Here is a 19,349-nt window from a genome sequence, read left to right as displayed (position 1 = left end):
CATTGGGCTGTGAAACACCCCCAAAGACACATAATCCTATCTCCACTTTCCTGTTGCATACACATCCGTTTCCCTTCCTCTCTGCCCTTCCAAAGCACTGGTCCTCTCTAGGAGTTAGGTCCGGTCTTTCCTCTTTCATCACATCTTTACGCGCCTCCTCTCCTCCGAGCTTGCCATCTGCAACTCTCACTTGGCAGTTAATTACAAATCGGCAACTCCTCTGTCATATTTAGCTCACACACCTAATAATGCAATGTTTTAAAACTTACCTCCCCAAATAAGATCAAAACTCACTGGAGGAAAATTTATATACCTTTTACCCTTTTGGTTAGGAAAGTTCACCCTGTCTGGAAAGCCCCCACACTGTCTACGAGGGAGGCCTGTACACTGCTGGTGCTCACTAAACACGGGAGGCTGCGATTCGGCAGAAACCGGCCCTTCTGTAAACCTGAATCTTTGCAGGACGTGCCCTGCCTCGCCCTGCCCCACCCCTTCTTCATCTCCCCCGCAGAGATTCCGGGTTTCCAGCGACCCTGCCTCGCACTAACCACAGGACTGTGGAGCGTTCACTCTCTTTTGAGGGCTGCAACTCTTTGATCCCTAATATGGAAAAGACCAACGACCTTTTACGGTGTCTATTGCATAGGTCCAACGTTAGAGAAGAAATACCACCATTGCTCTGTTATCACATGATAATATTTTTTAGGACAACTTCTTAATGACTTTCTTTACGTCTCTTTAAAGGATCGTGAATAAAGCATCCTTGAGACCAAACGCGAGAACACGGCGCGATGTTTATAATGCTTTTCCATTACCTGTCCCTTAATATACTCCACAGCTCCCCACCTAAGCAGGCCTCCAGAAGCATGTATACATACTTAGTGTCCTTGAAAGTGCGATACAATCTGCGAAGACACATGAAAACATGGTTGTTATTAAAGATCTCGTTTCAAAAGCATTTTGAAGTTGCTTAAGAACATCATCGGTATCGCTTGGGACACACGCTCCTCCGGCTCCGGACGCCCTCCGGCCACACGGGACCCCTCACGGAGCGTTCGTCCTGCCTGGCTTCTGCACACGGGAGCTCCTTCCTTTACTGGCCTCCCTCTCCACACACACTGACCTTCTGCATCTCGGCTCCGCTGTAACAGCGAGATCCATTCCTCGAGACACGCCCAGGAGCCCGCTACGGCAGCTCCTTGGCCCCCTTCTCCAATACGGCTTCTCTTCCCTCCAGCAGCCCAGAGACCTCTGCCTGCGTCTCCTTTATGAGCTCCCGTCACACCCATGTCCTATATCCCCTGGTTGGTCTCAAAAACAAGGCTGTGAGACAGAGACCTATAAGCAGTGAGTTCAGTAGGGAGAGTTGTCTGGGAACAACCCCTGTCCCCCAGGGGAGGAATAAGGCACAGACACGCCTGGGTGGCAGGAGAGTTCAGCTCCGACGGAGTCTCTAGTTTCAATGAAAGCCTCAGCCTGAAGGAGCTCTGCCCTCGTGGGATGTGGGCTGCACCTGGAAGCAGAGTCTGATCCTGGGCAAGGGGGCTCTGATCACCTGATAGCAGTGACCAGAAAAGGACCGAGCTAGAGTCCTCAGCTGACAACACTCCCAGAAGCTACAGGAATGACAGCTTCAGTCCCAAGGTGGACCCGGGCCGGGTACCGTACCGCACCCCTGGGTGCCAGCCGAGCACCCCGATGGTGTGCCGCCAGCAGAAGCAATCTAGCAGAGCCGCTCAGCGTGGGCTCTGAGTCCAGACTACTCAGGCTTGAGTCTCCGAGCCGCCGTTCACGAGCTGACAGCCCGGTTGTTAACGACTGCTCTCGAGCTCGATCATAACATTGACCTCGCAGTTACCTCATAAAGGTCAGATGAATACATGCATTCACTGGATTCTATGTTAGTCACATATTAATTTATGTTGCATATCTGCATATATAGTAGGAAGAATAAATGTAACCTATTTAAATATATATTCAACATATTACATATGATATATCACATATATATTGTGCTTACAGCAGTGTCTGGCACATGTTAATTTCTCAATCAATGTTGACATTGATATTTATTATTATATTATCATTTCCTTCTATGCCAGGCACTCTGCAGAGAGCTGGAAATGAGAATAGGAATAAAAGCTAAGCCATGTCCTGAAACTGCTTATGATAGTTTGTTAAGGAATTATTGAAGAAGGGGGAGGCATTCTGGGAACGCATTAATATAAAAATACTTAGAAAACCCAGCATTGCCTGGGTTCAACGCTTTTAATGTTGAAAAAAAGTGGGTGTGGGACTATGGATAGGCAGGAAGTTTCTCTCAAGGCATTTGATCCAAAACACAAATTCTATCCGCCGTAAGGGCACTCTGCCTCACCTGGAAACCACCGAAACTATATTCTAGGGCTATGACCCGCATGAAAATGCAGGTCTCCACTGGCCTACACCACAGACTCATGAATTCACAAGTAAGGAGAACTGTGGCCTTGCACAACAGAATTCTCGTCCCGACTCTGGGGAAGGAGGAGTAGTGACTCCGGGGAGCCGGATCGCCCAGCATCTCGGATCTGCTAGGATCATGCCCCGGGCCCCCGGAAGACTACACGAACCCAAAGGCCTCTTCTTGCAGAAATTTAACAGCAATGTGTCCCTTGACAGTTTCAAATGAATTCTTTTCTTCCCAAATTCTGCAGTAGGTATGGATTAAATAATCAGTTCAAGTTATTCCACACCAATTTCATATTCTCTCCCACACACACCCCTACACACACACACAGTCTCCTGAGCACATTCGCAAGGATAAAAAACCTGCACGCTTGACTGCAGACTTCAGACTTCTCCCATTTTGTGAGCTGTTTCTGCAACAGGGGTAGAGAACTCAGAGTGAGGCCTCCTTTCACTGCTCTGTGCTCTCACGCGGAAACTTTCGAAAGCGTCCCCAGTCCTAAACTGTGGGGCCGGATGGTCACTTACTTCACGATGAAGGGAGAACACAGCTCTTCCAGAATCCGCTTCTCTGAGTAGACGTGCTCCTGCTGCTTCGTGTCCACGATGTGCTTCTTCCGTATACACTTCATAGCAAAAGCCACATTCTCGTTCTTCACCTTAACCTGCACCAGAAGAGAAAATCCCTCACAATCAAGTTATTAAAAAGGTTCACCATATCTATATAAAACAAGTTAACCAATGAGGAGTTGGACTTCTTTCCCATTAAACAGTATGTACCCTTTTATCCACGTGCCCCTCTGGGAACTAACTTTTATCCAAGTGTACATCCTTGCATTGCAATTTCCAGAAAAGTTCACAAATCTGGAACATGGTCTTAATACGTTTGCATTAGAACAAGAAAAACAAACTCGAGTTAGGTTTAATGTTTAGAAATCTATTCACTTTTGAGTGTTTGATATGAAGAACTTTGACCAGAATTGCCAAAAATGGTTCTTTCCTAATAGGCACTTCTTTGATTTTCAAAACAAAACATATGAAGTCAAAATCCATAGCTGCTGTATCCAATATGACAGCAACTAGTCACATGAGGTTGTTTAATTTTAAGTTAATTAAAGTAAGAAATTCAGCTGCGTTAGTCACATTTCAAAAGCTCGCCAGCCACATCTAGCCCTAGCTACCCTTCTGGATAGCAGACAGTTAGGACGTTTCCCGAAGTACAGAAAGTTCTTTTGGAACCTGTTGCTTTAGATGGACAAATAAAATTTTCCCTTAAAAGGAAATAAAACATTTTTATAGAAACGTCCTCGGACAGGCTTACACCTCCATCAGCACACGATAGATGGCAGGTAATGAACCTGTAGATTTGGCCACACCCCACATTTTTTCACATTTGCCATTAGTACTATGCAGGATTTTTAAACTAATGGTGGAATTATTGTTTCAATTATTATCTAACTATACAAAAAAACCCACATCTCAGAATTGCTAATTCAATCCTTTTGCCAGGATGTTTGGTGAAAAATACCACTGCAGATAGCTATTGCCCTTGTCTCTCTATATGGCATAAAAAAAGGTGAAAAATACTCTTTGGCTTATGAAGAAATTGTTTCTTCCCCTCCCCCCTCACCCATCAGAGAGGGAGAATTGACTGGGGTGAAGTGCGTTGTCCAGAGTCTCCTGGCAGCACTTCTGATCTGCTCATGTCCGTGGCCATCCAGCAGACAAAGGTGTCAGCAAACTTCCCCGAAGTTAAGGTACAGTGAATCGTTAAAAATCTGCTGGGCGAAGAAGGGCTTGGGAACAGCCAAAGGTTCAGAGTCACCTGTCCCCAGGTGAGGTCACAGATCTCCATCCCCCCGTTTCCCCGGAGCCCTGGATCCGACAGGACCGCTCGGTTACTCCTTGGAAGCTAGTGGTAAAGCTCAGAGAGGCGGTGAAGTGGAAAAGCCAGCCAAAGTCAGGCCGTAAGTTCCCAGCTGTCCTGGTCAACAGTACAGAGGCTGCTCTTCAGATATTCCCTTACAGTCATCTTCTCTTTTTTTCCAGAGAGAAAATCTTGAGCAACCCAAGGCAGGATAATGGCAGCCAAATACAGACATGGCAGTGGAGCTGTGTCAACTATAGTAAGGATTTATTTCTCGGACACTTCCACTGGACACACTCTTTTCTTTAGTAATATAATAGTTCACGTGCCATGAGTGTATGTGTGCACACATTTTCCTGTTAAAAAGTACAGTTTTAACGAGTTAGAGTCTCTGGGGACGCTTACTTGGTACATCTCCGATAATTATAACCAAGACGAGAATTCACAAAAGGATGTGACACAGAAGCTGAAATAGCAGCTCCGTTACTACAAGTGACTTATTAGCACAGGCCTGCTACCATACAACACGCACAGTGAAAAACGTGCTTTCTTAACTTCAGCTCAAAGCAACACTTAAGAGAGCAATAACAATTCACATGTCCGTCCAAGAAACACTGGAATATAAAACAAGAAAAAGTCAAAAGGCTTCTCTCAGATGCTTGAAACGTAAACCCCTTACAAGCTCAACTCTTCCGAACCCACCAACGCCCAGTGTTGCAATAATCTCAAGGTTCTGGAATGGGGAAGAGGAGGAGAATCTGGCCACCTTCTCCTTCAGCTGAATCATCTCCAGCGAGAGTGCTTTGGACAGCTTCCAGTTAGACATGGATCTCCTGTGTGAGAAAAGTGAAACTTGGCACACATCCCCTTAGTCAAGCCAGAGTCATGACACACATAAATTCCACTCACGCAACAGTCTTATTTCTGCCAGGGTTGCTGCCCATAGTGGCTACAAAGGCTACCTCGACTTTTAGAGGGTCAGCTTCACTTGCATTGGCAGGGAATACGGCCGGATATACAAACAAAGAAACTGATGCACAGAACGATGAATAAATATCAAACCGAATCAGTGTGAGGTAGTGAGGTAGAAAGAGCTGAACCGTGTAGTATTTAAACCATATTTCAATAAATATGTGCGTGGTTTTTTTTTTTTTTTTTTTTTTTTTTTTTTTAAGAGTCAATGAGAGGAAGTAAAACCGGTGAGTCATTCCCTTGGCTGTACATACAGGGGAGTGCCACACTGAGAATCTTTGCTGTGTTTTGCTATTTTTGTCAGATTTTGAAGTTTTCCATGGCTGAACCAGAATGACTGCTTAGTGAAACATGAAAGAGATATTTCTTACTTTATGTCTAAATATCATTGTTTGGAAATACTAATTTTTCTCTTTTAATTAAGGTAGAATGCTCTGACTTCTGTATTATACATATATTCATGAAGTGTTCTTACTACAAAAGGCCTTTAAAGACATAAAAACTGCAAATATATCCCTTGCATAAAAAGACAAAAGCAAAAAACTTAGGAGGGCCTCACTGAATGTTCTAATTTAACTCAAGTGTCAGTTTTCTAAAACTTTCGACTCCAGCTTCGTTAGTCCTACCTGGTGAATATATGCTGAAGTATTTACTCTACAAACTGTAAAGGATTTTCAAATATTTTAAACTTTACAACATAGTTTTTCTATGAAGCACAAACTTATTCACAAATATCACTATATTTAGCCCAACCCAACTCCTTCCTACACACACATGTGCGTGCACACACACACACACACACACACACACACAACCCTGGGTAATAGCTCGCTTATATTCTGAAATACTTCTGTCTCTCCCCATGACTCTTTACCTGGAATCAGGATGAATGGGTTATTCTACTGCCTTGGCATTCTTGCTTGAACTCCATGGGCAAGATACGCTTCATTTCTGAATAACGTCCTTTTGACATTGAAAGACAATGTCAAGCATCCCCTTCCCAAGGCCCCTCTCAGGAAATGTCTCCCTCACATTACTACTTGTCAACCCCAAATAAGGAGCTGACCACTTACAGACTAAAATCCCACCCATACTACTGGTAAGTGGCATCTCTTTGTGGAAGCACAATTTAAAAGAACTGCCCACTGTTTTCTAGTGGCGGCACAGCAGCAGTCACCACCGAGCGAACCACACACACTTGCCAGGAGGCATGTGCCCCTGAGAAGACCCCGCCGCACTTACTTCGCATGTCTTTTCTCGTCATCCCGGGTCAGGTTGGCCACATACCCTTCAAGGTATTTCTGGAGTTCTTCAAAAGTCCCGACTGTCTGGTTGAATGTTCTAAGTGAATAAAATACATAGGTGCCTTTGTAATTTGACATTTCCTCAAGCTCTTAGAAAACTTCGTTATGATTATTGATGGCTTTGTAAATGGTTTTTCAAGAATTTAGGTGACAGTAAAGTTGTCACAAAATGTAGAATAGCTATTTAGAAGTTATATAATGAATTCTTCTCGCTTATGAAAACAAAGAAGAGAAAACCTTTTAGTAGTTTTCTGCCTTGTGGTTCAGGTTTACTAACAATATTTTTCAAGAAGATATTGGAAAGAAAATAGTCACAATCTCTTTACTGAATCAACAGGTTAGATGGGTTGCAGATTTTCCTAACTTTGCTTCATCAAATTAAGCTATTTATTTTAAAAATCAAGGATAAAATGTTTCTTTTCTTTTCCCTTGATAATGGCCCTCATTTTACATTGCTTCATGATTAAATCCATTTTTTTTTTTTTTTTACTTTATCGCAGTGGTTCCCAGAGGCTCAGCCAACGTCTCCCCTCGACCACTCTCACCCTCCAAAAATCAGACCTGGGCGGCGCCGTCTAGCTTCACTTCCCACACTGTTCACAGGAATTCTGATACACAGCCTCCCTTGCCCACAAGAAATAAGGTATCCCCTTCCTCACCAAGGGAAATACATTTTCTTGATTTCTTTTCAATGCTTCCCCACCCTACACTGGACAATCCACCTCAATCTGTGGTTTTTAGAGTCGTTCTCTTCCCTACTGCAAACCAGGAACCTTCTAGAAACTGTGCTTTAATCTTCTGGCTGGGGGCGCCTGGGTGGCTCAGTGGGTTGAGCCGAAGGCAGCGGCTCAGGTCATGATCTCAGAGTCCTGGGATCGAGTCCCGCATCGGGCTCTCTGCTTGGCGGAGAGCCTGTTTCCCTCTCTCTCTGTCTCTCTGGCTGCCTCTCCGTCTACTTGTGATTTCTCTCTGTCAAATTAATAAATAAAATCTTTAAAAAAAAAAAAAATCTTCTGGCTGAATCTGAAGCACCTGAGCAGAGCAAAATGAAAGGAATGAAAACGGACCCCCAGACACCTCCAGCTAATAAAGCAGACCTGTCTCATTACTGTACAGTTGCCATCTGCGGCCTGCCCAGCCCTGAACACCTCTGCCCACACTGAACAGGCCACCAGTCCACAGTCCCCTTATTACGCAGCTCTCACATACCATGCTGGGTATCTCCCATTTTCCCCTTCAAATCTACCCTCCACTCTTTCCCACCTCCTCTGCCCACCGTCCTTCACTGACCACAGAACAGTGAGAAACAAGCGTATTGCCATGAAATTTCAAATTTCCAATGGCTGAACTTTTCAAGTGAAAGGAAACTACTTGCTGTACATCACTTCACTCTTACTTCTTCTATATGTCACCACTACTGGCCTGCCGTTCAACTAATTAAGGCACTGTAAACAAATCTCATGTTGAAGATGTAGGCTCTCACTGCTGTTCCCGTCCCCTAGAAATTCTTCGCACACTCGAGTGAGTGCAGACTTAAACAGCTACAACACTCTAGCTGTAACAAACAGCCTGTAGCCACTCTGCTGGTGTAGCATGCGGTGTAATCACTTCCTCTGAGATCCAGCCCAACAACCAGTGACGGAGATGTCACAAATCACACTTCCCACGCATGGAGAGAGCTATTGCTATTTTGCACATTTTATTACGTTCTAAAAATAGGGAAACTTTAACTCTCCTTGCAGTGAGTTCATTCTACGCATTTTGAAAACAATGCATTAAGAAGGAGGAAACGCAGCCGCCCCGCGTCACCGCAAGGATGGTGCCCTGTATTCAGCCAACATGGGGAGCCCTTCCCGTCTGCCGAGAACTATGACGTCTGCTGGCCCTGCAACAGCAGTGAACAAGGAAAGGTTTCTGTCCCCGTGAAGCTTACAGAAGAGAGGGAAGACAGATGTTACATGAAGCAATTAAGCAAAACGTAAATAATGATCTAAGGGCGTATAGGGTAAAGTGGGGGATTATCACGGATCTGAACCTAGTCTATTAGTCGTTACTATGATGACTACTATGGGTTTATCACTCAAACTCAATACTTTTCAGAGTGAAAGGTGGTACCGATAACAAACATGCTGGGACAACCAGAACTATCCAGAAATCCAGGATGTAGGTCAGCCTGGTCACATCAGATATCCAGCTCCTCTCACTCACAGAATAAATTCATGTTTCGAGTCTCATTGAGCCTAACACAATACTCTTACACTACCAGATCTCATCTGTACACATGTATGTGGAACATTTTAAAATTATAAACTTACACATAATATATAATATATAATATAATATATAATATATAAACTCCACAAAATCCTGGCATCCTTTGCAGGGATTCTGAGTGCGTGAGGTATCGTATAAATACTTGCTTGTGTGATTACGATGAAGAAACACGAAAGGAGTTCTTCCTTTGTGTCATATTTTTAGTCCCAGCATTTCAGAGCAATTGATAAGATTCTACCGAACAGCTAATGCTATTCAGGGTATGCATTTATTTTTCATGAACTCATACACAAAACAACGCACTATCAGGACAACCCTGTACCAGTATACTTTCCCTTTGTGAGCTGGCATCCAAAGATTACCTTTATCCGAACATATTTTGCACTTTCTAGCCCCCATGCCTTTGTTTTTAAGCTCTACTTCACCTCGAGTGACTTCTCCATTTCCTATTGGCCTGACAAATTCCTATTAATTTTTAAGCCCCGTTTCCACACCTAAAAGAAAATAAAACCTTGCCCACTTCATTGCATTGTGATTGCTCCTCTCGCTGAACACACGCTCGGGGAGCCAAATGGCCCAGCGGAACGAACTCCGAAAGCCATCAGGGCCCCGTCGCAGATGGCTTTGCTGGGACATCTCTACCGATCTGGGACTTCCATTGCTTATCCAGAGAGAGACTGAAATAATTTGAAATGATATTAAGAATTATTGTTCTGTGCGTGGTGACGGATGCCAACTAGACTGATTGCCCTGGTCCTTTGGTGATATATACGTATTTCAAATCGTTACGTTGTATACCTGAAAGCAATTTAAAGTTATGGGTCGATCATCTCTTAATCACAAATAATAAATAAAAAAGAATGAGTGCTGTTTGTGTATGTTAATGTTATGGTGGTCATGTATTTTAAGTAACATTTATCTTCTAGAGATGCTACTAAAATTTACAGATGAAATAATTTTATGTTTGGAATTTGCTTGAAAGTAGTATGAGAAGACCGGGCGGGGGTGGCAAAGTGATAGAGATGAGGCATTAACTGATCATTTTTGAACTTGCATTATGGGGTCCATAATAGTCTCCTGTCTGCTTTTTACTATATGTGAAATTTTCCAAAATAAAAAGACTTCTGAATGTTCTACAGTTCTTTCCAGTTCTAAATCTCTATAATTTGATGTTCAGTATGAATGTTATGTTCAACTGCAACCCACTACATACTGCTTTGTGATACTTCTTGTCATTTTACTGTTTTTTGTTAATATTTCATGTGTGTATGCCCTATGTTTTTGACCACACTCAGACATTTCCTAGACAATGGCCTAGATTTGTATATTTGAATTTCCTTTATTATAGAAAATCAATAAACAAACAACTCACTAATGAGAGACCCAAGGGGCCAGATTCAATACAATTTGAAATGAGTGAAGGCCACAAGGTAAGACTTTTTCCCGAAAGCAACCCGAGACACTTAGAGATTAATATTAACACACATCACTTGTAAATCACTACGAATATTAAATCAAACCTTCTCTGGAAATACATATAACTAAGGGGTATTGTATGTTATGTCCCAGAGAGATAGGATTTATTCAAAGTTTTCTGACTGCTTAGAGCATTTTAGAAATAAATTATGGAACTGTTCACTCTATTGTGCAGGGGAGAAAAATCCAAAAAGGGCACCAATAAGCTTATTTCTCTGGAAGATGAGGAATTTAAATCAGTCTATCGCTGATGTTTATGTACAAACTTTGCACACAAAATATTTAGCCCGCCAGCATCTGCCACTGCCTCAGACAGACTCAGACCCGAAGGCCCAGTTCCTCCCCATGAATTTTAATGGAATGTACTCGCAGCTGAGGGTTGCCCAGCATTTCTGAGTGGTGATGAATGAGAAGACAGATGGGCCCTTGGAGTAACAGAAGGCCAAGTCTTCGAAGGTGGCCGCAGCCGGCCTTCTCTGACATCAGCATACTCACTCTCGATCTATAACCAGGCACGCCACATCATTTTCTTCAGCAATAATGTTAGCGGATCTGACGTCCTCGCTGCAGACAAAAACAGGGATGAAATTAAACATCCATTTTTATTAAAGAATCTGCTTTTTTATGAAACACCATCACTTAAACCTTCCAAAGGCTGCCGCTTTTAAAATATCATAACTTACACTTCACCCCTTTCCAAAAGGGAATTGAAATGCACCCCAATGAAGGTGATGTATGTGAGCAATTCTGACAAGAAGACAACTGTGCTGGGAGCAGAGAGAGAGCAGTGACTGTGACTTTCTATAGAATCACCTTTTGGGCTTTGTGTCAGCCAGAATAAAATACCTCTCTGGTGACCAAGTGGGAACTGCTCATTAATAAGCAGCCCAAACTGAAATTAATGGATCAAAAAAATTCATTGGGAAAACATTCAACTAGTTAACATAGAATAAAAAAAAAACAATCAATCATAAGCCCAAAGAAAGTGTTTTGAGTACCATATCACCCAACGATTTAAATAAACACTAAAATACTTTAATTTCATAAAGTCTAGGAGTATGTTTTCCACTAAAATCTCTGAAATCAGAACATGTCCTACAATTGGTGATGAATCACAGTGTAATTAATAGCACTGTCTTTCTTCCTCAAGGGCACATAATGTAATTGGTGCATCTCACCGCTGAGAACCTTGATACAATGAATTATGGCATGCGATCTAATGATGGCAAATTTAACAACCAAAGAATACCAATGGGCCAAGCATTGGGTAAAGCATTTATTTGTACTAGTTTCCTCCCTCCATTAGTTACAAACTAAAGACACTGAAAAATGGTACACCCAGATGGTACCCAGTGCTGTGAGATTCATTTAAGGTAACCGGGAAGAACAAGTATGTCGAGACAGCTCTAAGCAACTTCATCAAAAATGGTATCACACAAAGTATATATAGTTCCTTCTTCTTCCCTCAGTGTTGTGATAGGAAAAACTTGGTGACCCATTTCTTATTGCAAAGAAGTCCCTTAACCACACAGCTAACATTCAGAGTCCTACTGATATAACCCATAGTTCCTCCCAAATTTGTAGGGTCCCCGCTGGAAGACATTAATGAAAACATTACAGCTTGATGAGCTTTTGAGCTGGGAGCTGGGTAGACTGTACTCAACCTGTGTGTGTGTAGACATCGACATCTATACGTACGGATGGATGTCCACACACCCGTGCATGCGCACAGACCTGATCTTAGATGTGAAACAATCTGATTTGCGAGTTCGGAAAAGCAAAGGTGTGGCAGCCCTTGCACTTGTCAATGTCAAGACTGACTGGGAATATTCTCTGCAAACACTTCATAAATATTAGGGTTTGTGAGTACACATACGCTTCTTTTATAATAACTGTGTAAGTGCCGTGAGTCAATCTTTGTACATACAATGTTGTAAGAACTCCTGGGACTAATTAATGTCAAGTCCCAGAAATACGCAGACTGTAAGGAACTCCGAGTCCCCTTCAGTGGCCCTAAAGCACGATAGCAAAGACGTACATAAACGTCTACAAGTATTTGTATCAGGGCTCCTTTTCCTTCATTTTAGCTTTGTGCTTCCAAATGCCTGGGGAGTTGGGTATATATATTAAATATAAATTCCCATGGTTCTCCTGGGAAAACACTGTGATTGGCTAGCTGTGACACAGAGCATAAATTATTTCAGATCCAGCAAAATCAGACAGCGTATTTCCTTTCAAGAGATATTTTGACTCTCTGGTGCATTTATAGAGTTCTCTGCACTTTCAAACTGTAGTTGTTTTGTTTGCAGGTATGAGACAAATAACCTAGTAATGTTAAGAACAAACACACTGAAGTTTTGAATAACAATATTACATAATTATATCACATGAAGCTATTCACACCACCACAACCAAAAACATTAAAAAGGACAATTTCCCTGTTACTGAAACAAGTTAATTATGAGCTAGAAAATGAGAAAGAGCAGTTTAGCTTGTCTTCACATTCCATTTTTAAACTGTTTACAAAACAACCACAATCTAACCTCCTAAGTTTAGTTTTTCCTTTAAAAGAATAAGAACTTTCTAATTTTTAAGTAATCAGATTTGTCTCCAGTAATTTATGAACACCCTTTCTTTGCTCTACACTTAATATTATCATCACATACAAATCAGCAGAACTGGGACTTCAAGACAAAATTAAAAAGGAAGAAAATGAACAGAAATAATACTCGTTTCTATAAGCATAGATTTGAAGTAAAACCCATTTAGTAGTAACAGTAAAACTTTAAGTGATGTCTTAACTAATTTCAAAATTTCAAAACATATGTAACTCCAAAAAAAGTATTGCTCGAAACTCTACGCTTGATCCGACCCAAAAGGCCAAGAAGCGATTCTAAACTCTAATTTCATCTTTTATAAAGTTATTTATAGTTAAGAAAATCTGGGTTTTTTTAGACTTGAGGTTGTTTTCTGAGTCCCAGGAAGTACAGTGTCTTCTAAGACGTTTGATTGATCTTTTTAAACATTTCTTCCATAAGTCGGATCAAGAGTAGATAAATTCATCCCTCAAAAGACCTAAGGTTCAGGTCGAAGTTCTGTACACACTATTTTGAGTTGTTTCTTAAAACTTGCAGAATGAGGCAATAAAAGTTCTTAATATTGCTTTTGGCATAATGATTTTAAAGCACACGAAATATGTAAGGTCATTATTTGATCATTTTTTAAGAAGGGGGAAAAGACAATATTTCAAACTTTGGAAATATAAAAACTTGTTCTCAAAGGGAAATTGTGATTCTCACGTCTTTTGTCTCTTTCTCTCACACGCTTTTCAACTGAAGAGTCTAACAGAACACCAATTTTACTTTCACTAGCAACTTTAAGACTTCCCCATTTCTTTTCTGTGCAAAATCAGTCCACTTATTTTGTGCATAGCAATGAAATTTCTAGCACCCAGTTTAAATTTTTGGTTTAATCCCTGAATATTTGCTGACATCAATTGGTAGCTCAATTTGACATCTCTAACGGGAGTAGTTGCACATGTAAGGCAATCAAAGAATTATTTAAGTATGGCCCAGGAATTCATGGATTTACCTGATAAGAGCCTTTTCCCCAAAGTATTCTCCTTTCTGCAGTGTTTTTATCAGTTGTGGCTGATCATGGCCCTCTGTGCTCTGGGTGACTTTTACCTAAATGATGTAAAACAATTAAAAAGAGAGAGAGAAAAAGAAAAAAATGAGAATCTGGACACACATCCATTCAGTCAGACCCTTCGGATCTATGAACCTTTGACTGAAATAAGGAACCAGACAAGCCTTTGCTTTGAGTTTGCGGCAGTTAGCACAGTCTTGCTACGGTCAACTCGTCTGGAGGGACCGAGAGAACCTGTGACTAACAACCAAATGACTCCCAGCCTGTGAGAGGAAGATCTTACGTTCAAATCCTACCTCTCAAAGCTAGAGTTTTTTATGTGAATCCAGCGATTCCTTCCGAGAGATACTCAAGGAAAGTAATTTCAAACCATAAGAGACTCTTCATCTCCGGAAACAAACGGAGGGTTTCTGGGGGGTGAGTTGGGGGAGGGATGGGGCGGCCGGTTTCAGACGCTGGGGAGGGTGCGGGCGATGGGGGCGCTGTGGATGGTGTAAGACTCATGAACCACAGACCTGTGCCCCTGAAACGAATAATACTTTATATGTTAGTAAAAAAATAATAATTTCAAAAATCCAAAGACAGTGGACAAGTAATCAAGAATAAGGCTACATATCAGAAGTTCTGAATCCGGTGGCCTCGACTGACTTACTGAATCCTGCACACCCGCTAAAATGGTTGCAAAATGTGGATCTGGAGAAGGGTCATCGCGCTCATAGGTGTCTTGGTGTGACCCATTCCCACGGCAGAACCAAACAAAAAACATCAGTGTTCCTTGTTTGTGGCTAGAACTATGCCAAATCAACAGGATAACAAGGGTTGCTTCATGTCGAATAGAGATTCTGATTAACATTTACGAAAGTCACAATGAATTAAAATTAAAAAAAAAAAACAATAAATGTTATTTGTTTATTAGTCAGAATGCTTTCAAAGCATGGGGTCCAGGTTTGGGAGAAATGACAACAAGTGTTTCTAAGTGTTGAAGAGTTTCCGAGGTTTGAAGTTATTTTGTTAATCTTGTTTTCCTTCCCTGGGTGCCCAGGCTAAGTTCAACCACAAGTCGGTTTGCAAAGGGCCGTGCCTGACTCTGATGACACCCTTCCGTGGAAGAAAGGACGTCGTAAAATCCAACAGGTTGCACACGGGTGCTCAAGCTTCTCTCTACCATTCAATACTCCGCTAACGCCCTGTATCTCAGGAATACTGTAGAGAGTCAGCATGGGAACAAGTGGTAACATGTCACCACTCAATATCTAAGTAAAGGAAAAGGCGTCCTGCATATACACCAGCATAAATTTTCATCGGCATCTGAACCAATGATATATGAACTGATGCCTGGAGCCATAGCCGTCTACAGCTTCACGGCCGGCCACTGTTGTCCTCAACTGCCGAGTTCATTTTCCGCACACCTGCCGCTTGTCACATCCGTTGGATGAAAAAATGTCCAGCCCTAATCTTGGACTCTTGGGCAGGTTGAGAAGGAGAGATAAAAGGGAACTTAGAAAGAAAGCAGTTATTTTATGCACTATGAAAAGTGTCCAAAGAAAATCAAGTGACATGCCCAGAATCACTAAGAAGTGACCTCTGAGCTAGAACCATCACAGGTCTCCTGCACCCCCCGGCCCAGTGCTCAGACCAAACCTCACGGACCTCTCCCGAACAGAAGCTCCTTCACTGTTCAGTGCAGAGGCTTCCCATAGCAGTAGTTCCCACTCTAGTTGGAACCGACTTCTTAAATTTGCTTTAAGTAAGCTTTAATTAATACTTACCTTTCCTTTCGCTAAGATGAAGAAGGTACTTCCTTCCTCGCCCTCTCTGATAATGTAATCTCCTTTGTCATAGTACTCCTGTTGGGACGAGAGAGAAAGAAAATGTTCAATCCAGTGGAGATGCAGAGATGAAGGCATAAATGAAACCGAACTCCTCGTGTCTGGCACGAGCATTCCATGCCCATTTCTTTTATTTGTTGTTTACCATCACTGCAATCATCTTGAACCTTGTAGTCATAAGCTGTAGAAAAAGTAAGGAGACTTTTCCTTTATTATGTGCATTTATGGTTATCTTTTCCAGAGAAAATTCACCTAAAAGACTGACTTTCAGGCATGAAGACTAAAGAGCATGAAGAGAAATGAGAGAAAAGCCATGACCTCTGGTGCACAGGGGAGCTTCCGCCTCAGTGATCGAAGTGCAAGCGGCCCAGTGATCAGTCCCAGTCTGAAACTGGGACTAGAGCCTAGAAAAAGATGACTGAAAACGTTGAAAGTATTAGCCTCAGTGGACTGTAAGAATATCAGCCTCACTTTCTAATTCCTTGAAGAGCAAAGGCTGGGAAAATTCTACCTACAGAATAAGTAGCCCTTTATTATGGATTCTTCAAAAAAATTTATCATCATAAAAGATCAACATTAGAACTTTTCACATGTAAATTATGTTCTTCTGTGTAAGTTTATCCTCATGAAATCTCAATTTGTCACTTATCTCTCTATGTGTCTGTAAGCAGAGAATTCTAGTAATCAATCCGTTTGTCCCTGAAAGAACAACTCAGTCTCAGAAAACAAAAGATCTTAAGGTGCCTGGGTGGCTCAGTGAGTTAAAGCCTCTGCCTTCGGCTCAGGTCATGATCCCAGGGTCCTGGGATTGAGCCCCACAGCAGGTTCTCTGCTCAGCGGGAAGCCTGCTTCCTCCTCTCTCTCTCTCTGTCTGCCTCTCTGCCTACTTGTGATCTCTGTCTGTCAAATAAATAAATAAATCTTTAAAGAAAAATGAAAGAAAACAAAAGATGGATAAAACCGTCTACCTCTACTTCATTTTAACATTGTCTCAAAGTCAGAGAACCAAAATGGATCTCGTAATTATTTATACAAATAAAAATGGGCTTGTTTAATTTCTTTAAAAAGGTGTAATTAATGACAAAATAGCTCTCTCTTATTTTTCTTTTAGATTTGAAAATAAAATCCAAACATAACTACTTCTGTGTCTGCTGTATTTCAATATTCTTTTTGGTCATTTATGCTTAAAAGCTATTTACATTTTGAAATAAATATGACTCCTAATACGAATAAACATACCCTTTATTTACAGAGCACTATGTACATTTTATAAGACACTTCAACATCTCATGGAAAGGAGCAGAGCATCTCGGGGAGGAAGTACTTTGAAGCCAAACACATGTCGATTCAACTCCCAGTTCTGCTTTGAATTTCACATCCATCAACCCATAAAGTTCAAATGAGAATATTTACCTTCACAGATTTAGAGAAGCACATTAGTTCTCTACTGCTGCTGTACCAAATAACCACACACTTCTTAGTGGCTGCGAACAACCCCCATTGATTATCTCACAGTTTCTGTGTGTCAAAGAGTCCAAGGTGACCTGGATTTTTCCGTCAGGGTCTCCTAAGACTGAACTCAAAGCGTCCAGCAGACTGATTCCTTCTGGAGGTTCTGGGGGAAAAGCCACTTTCAAGCTCCATCATATTGCTGGCAGAATTCAGTTTCTAGGACAAGGCCTCATTTCCATGCTGGCTGTCAGCCCCTCAGTTCTTAGAGACCGCTCTGAGGTCCTCGCCCAGAGCCCCTGTGCTTTATGACCAACAATGGCTCATCAAGTCCTGCTCAGACTTGAAAGATCCCTGACTTCCACTTCCGCTACCTCTCTCTGACTCCAGCCAGAGAAAATTCTCAGCTTTTAAAAGATCATGCAATTATATTCCTCCCACCTAGATCATCCAGAATAACCTCCTTATTTTAAGGTCCTGAATCTTAATTACATCTCCCCATTCTCTTTGGCCATGTAACATAACATATTCACACATCCCAGGGATTCAAGTCTGGGACATCTGGGGGGGAGGTCCATTCTGCCTACTACTATAAACCAATTAAAGACCATGTTTTGGTGCATTAAAAGCGTCTGAAACATAGTAAATAATTAATGGTTGTCATATTGAGGAAGAAGATGTTTAGGATTTGCTTAACTGTTAGTTCAATTTTGGGGCCTCAGTTTGCTTTTCTATAGAATTAAAATGGCATGACCTGTCACACCTAGTGCTGAGACAGTTTATCTAAAGCATCTGATAGCGCATTTGATAAACACTAGGAACGGGGTGACTCTGCGTTCCTAGGAAAGACCTGTGAGCTGGTCATCAAAGCCTTCCTTGGTGTACATGGCTGCCCAGATGGACTGCACTCCCCAAGCTCCCTGTTAGCTGTAGCATGTGACTAAATTCTAGCTAAAAGAACCTGAGCTGGAGTGATGGGAGCCACGCTAGGCTAGGTCCGTGAGCTGTTGCAGGATGTGTCCTCACTGAGAGATCTTGGGAGAGGGGTCATCTAGCCGGGAGCTTGAATGCCTGAATGACTCCTTGTATCCTCCCTGGGCTGTTATGCAAGCAAGAGACAAACCTCCACTTTATCTGGGAAATGATATCGGAGTTTCTTGTATCCCAGTTTACTTACTCCAACTCTCTATTCTCACCCATTCTAGCTTTATCGCAAACCTTCGCCACATACAAGCTCCACTGTACAGTTGAGCCTTGGTGTTTAATGAGTGACCCCACTACACAGTTCAGCGCTTTCATTATGCAGCTACTGTTCAGTTCTCTTTCACCGGATGCTGGCGTCCTGCTAGATGTCCCTGCTACAGACAGTCCGCTTTGCAGTCTCTCCAGTGCCCACCCCACTCTCGGGTTCCACTACCCACATGGAGCAGAAAGAACACGGAGAATTTCCAAAGTGCCGGTAGGCTGTGCTTCCGTTATTACAAAGCCTTTGGTGTGTGCAGATGTGCAGCTTTAATTCCTGTCAGTCAGGGAGGCTAAAACGAAGCTTGAAAGGGAACACTGAGAAAGAGCTTTGTTGTTTCTTAAGGGGCAAACTTCCTAGCGGTATTTTTCCTAGGGCTGGTTCTTTGTCACCCAAAACCATGGGAGGAAGATAAATAATACCTCCCAGTGTGTTGACAGTAACTTCACAGATCAGAAAAGGCTGTGGATGTAGGTCAGACCAAAAATATATAGTGGTAAGTACAGGCTCTGATGCTAGACTGGCCAGTGTCTGTCAACCAGGGAGCACAGCCGGTCCAGCCAGGGTGGTCACCGAGACCAAAAAGAGAAATGCAAACAGTGTGGTTATTGTCCTGTGGTTACATTGCAAAGGGGTCCCTTACAGGACCAAAAAGCCATGGACCCCATCCTCTGAAGCAATGATTTTCAAGCATTTTCACTCTGACTCAGAGCAAAAAATACATTTTACATGTGCACCCAAATACACCAATGCAAGCATACACACATACAGACATTTTATAAAATTGAAGTATATTTACATAACACTTACACTTACTACTCTGATATTTTTAAAAATGTTCC

The 19,349-nt window shown here is 42.1% G+C and overlaps 1 protein-coding gene across 5 annotated transcripts in view; it reads right to left on the bottom strand.

The window, feature by feature from the left end:
• Positions 1-19,349, bottom strand: part of PRKG2 (protein kinase cGMP-dependent 2) — a 97,945-nt gene that overhangs the window by 33,095 nt on the left and 45,501 nt on the right. For 3 of the 5 annotated variants that reach the window (XM_059154457.1, XM_059154373.1, XM_059154541.1), the window contains exons 7-13: positions 15,756-15,833; positions 13,930-14,024; positions 10,834-10,902; positions 6,527-6,625; positions 4,992-5,145; positions 2,974-3,110; positions 816-905 (exon numbers count right to left, since the gene is read on the bottom strand). In XM_059154457.1, the coding sequence (XP_059010440.1) occupies positions 816-905; positions 2,974-3,110; positions 4,992-5,145; positions 6,527-6,625; positions 10,834-10,902; positions 13,930-14,024; positions 15,756-15,833 (722 nt within the window). The remainder of the gene's footprint in view (positions 1-815; positions 906-2,973; positions 3,111-4,991; positions 5,146-6,526; positions 6,626-10,833; positions 10,903-13,929; positions 14,025-15,755; positions 15,834-19,349) is intronic. The other 2 variants (XM_059154694.1, XM_059154617.1) reach the window with 1 other exon arrangement.

The sequence above is a fragment of the Mustela lutreola genome, chromosome 1 (genome assembly GCF_030435805.1).
Source record: "Mustela lutreola isolate mMusLut2 chromosome 1, mMusLut2.pri, whole genome shotgun sequence".
Taxonomy (NCBI): domain Eukaryota; kingdom Metazoa; phylum Chordata; class Mammalia; order Carnivora; family Mustelidae; genus Mustela; species Mustela lutreola.
Note: the sequence above shows the minus strand (reverse complement) of the source record. Positions and strands in the feature narration are given on the sequence as shown.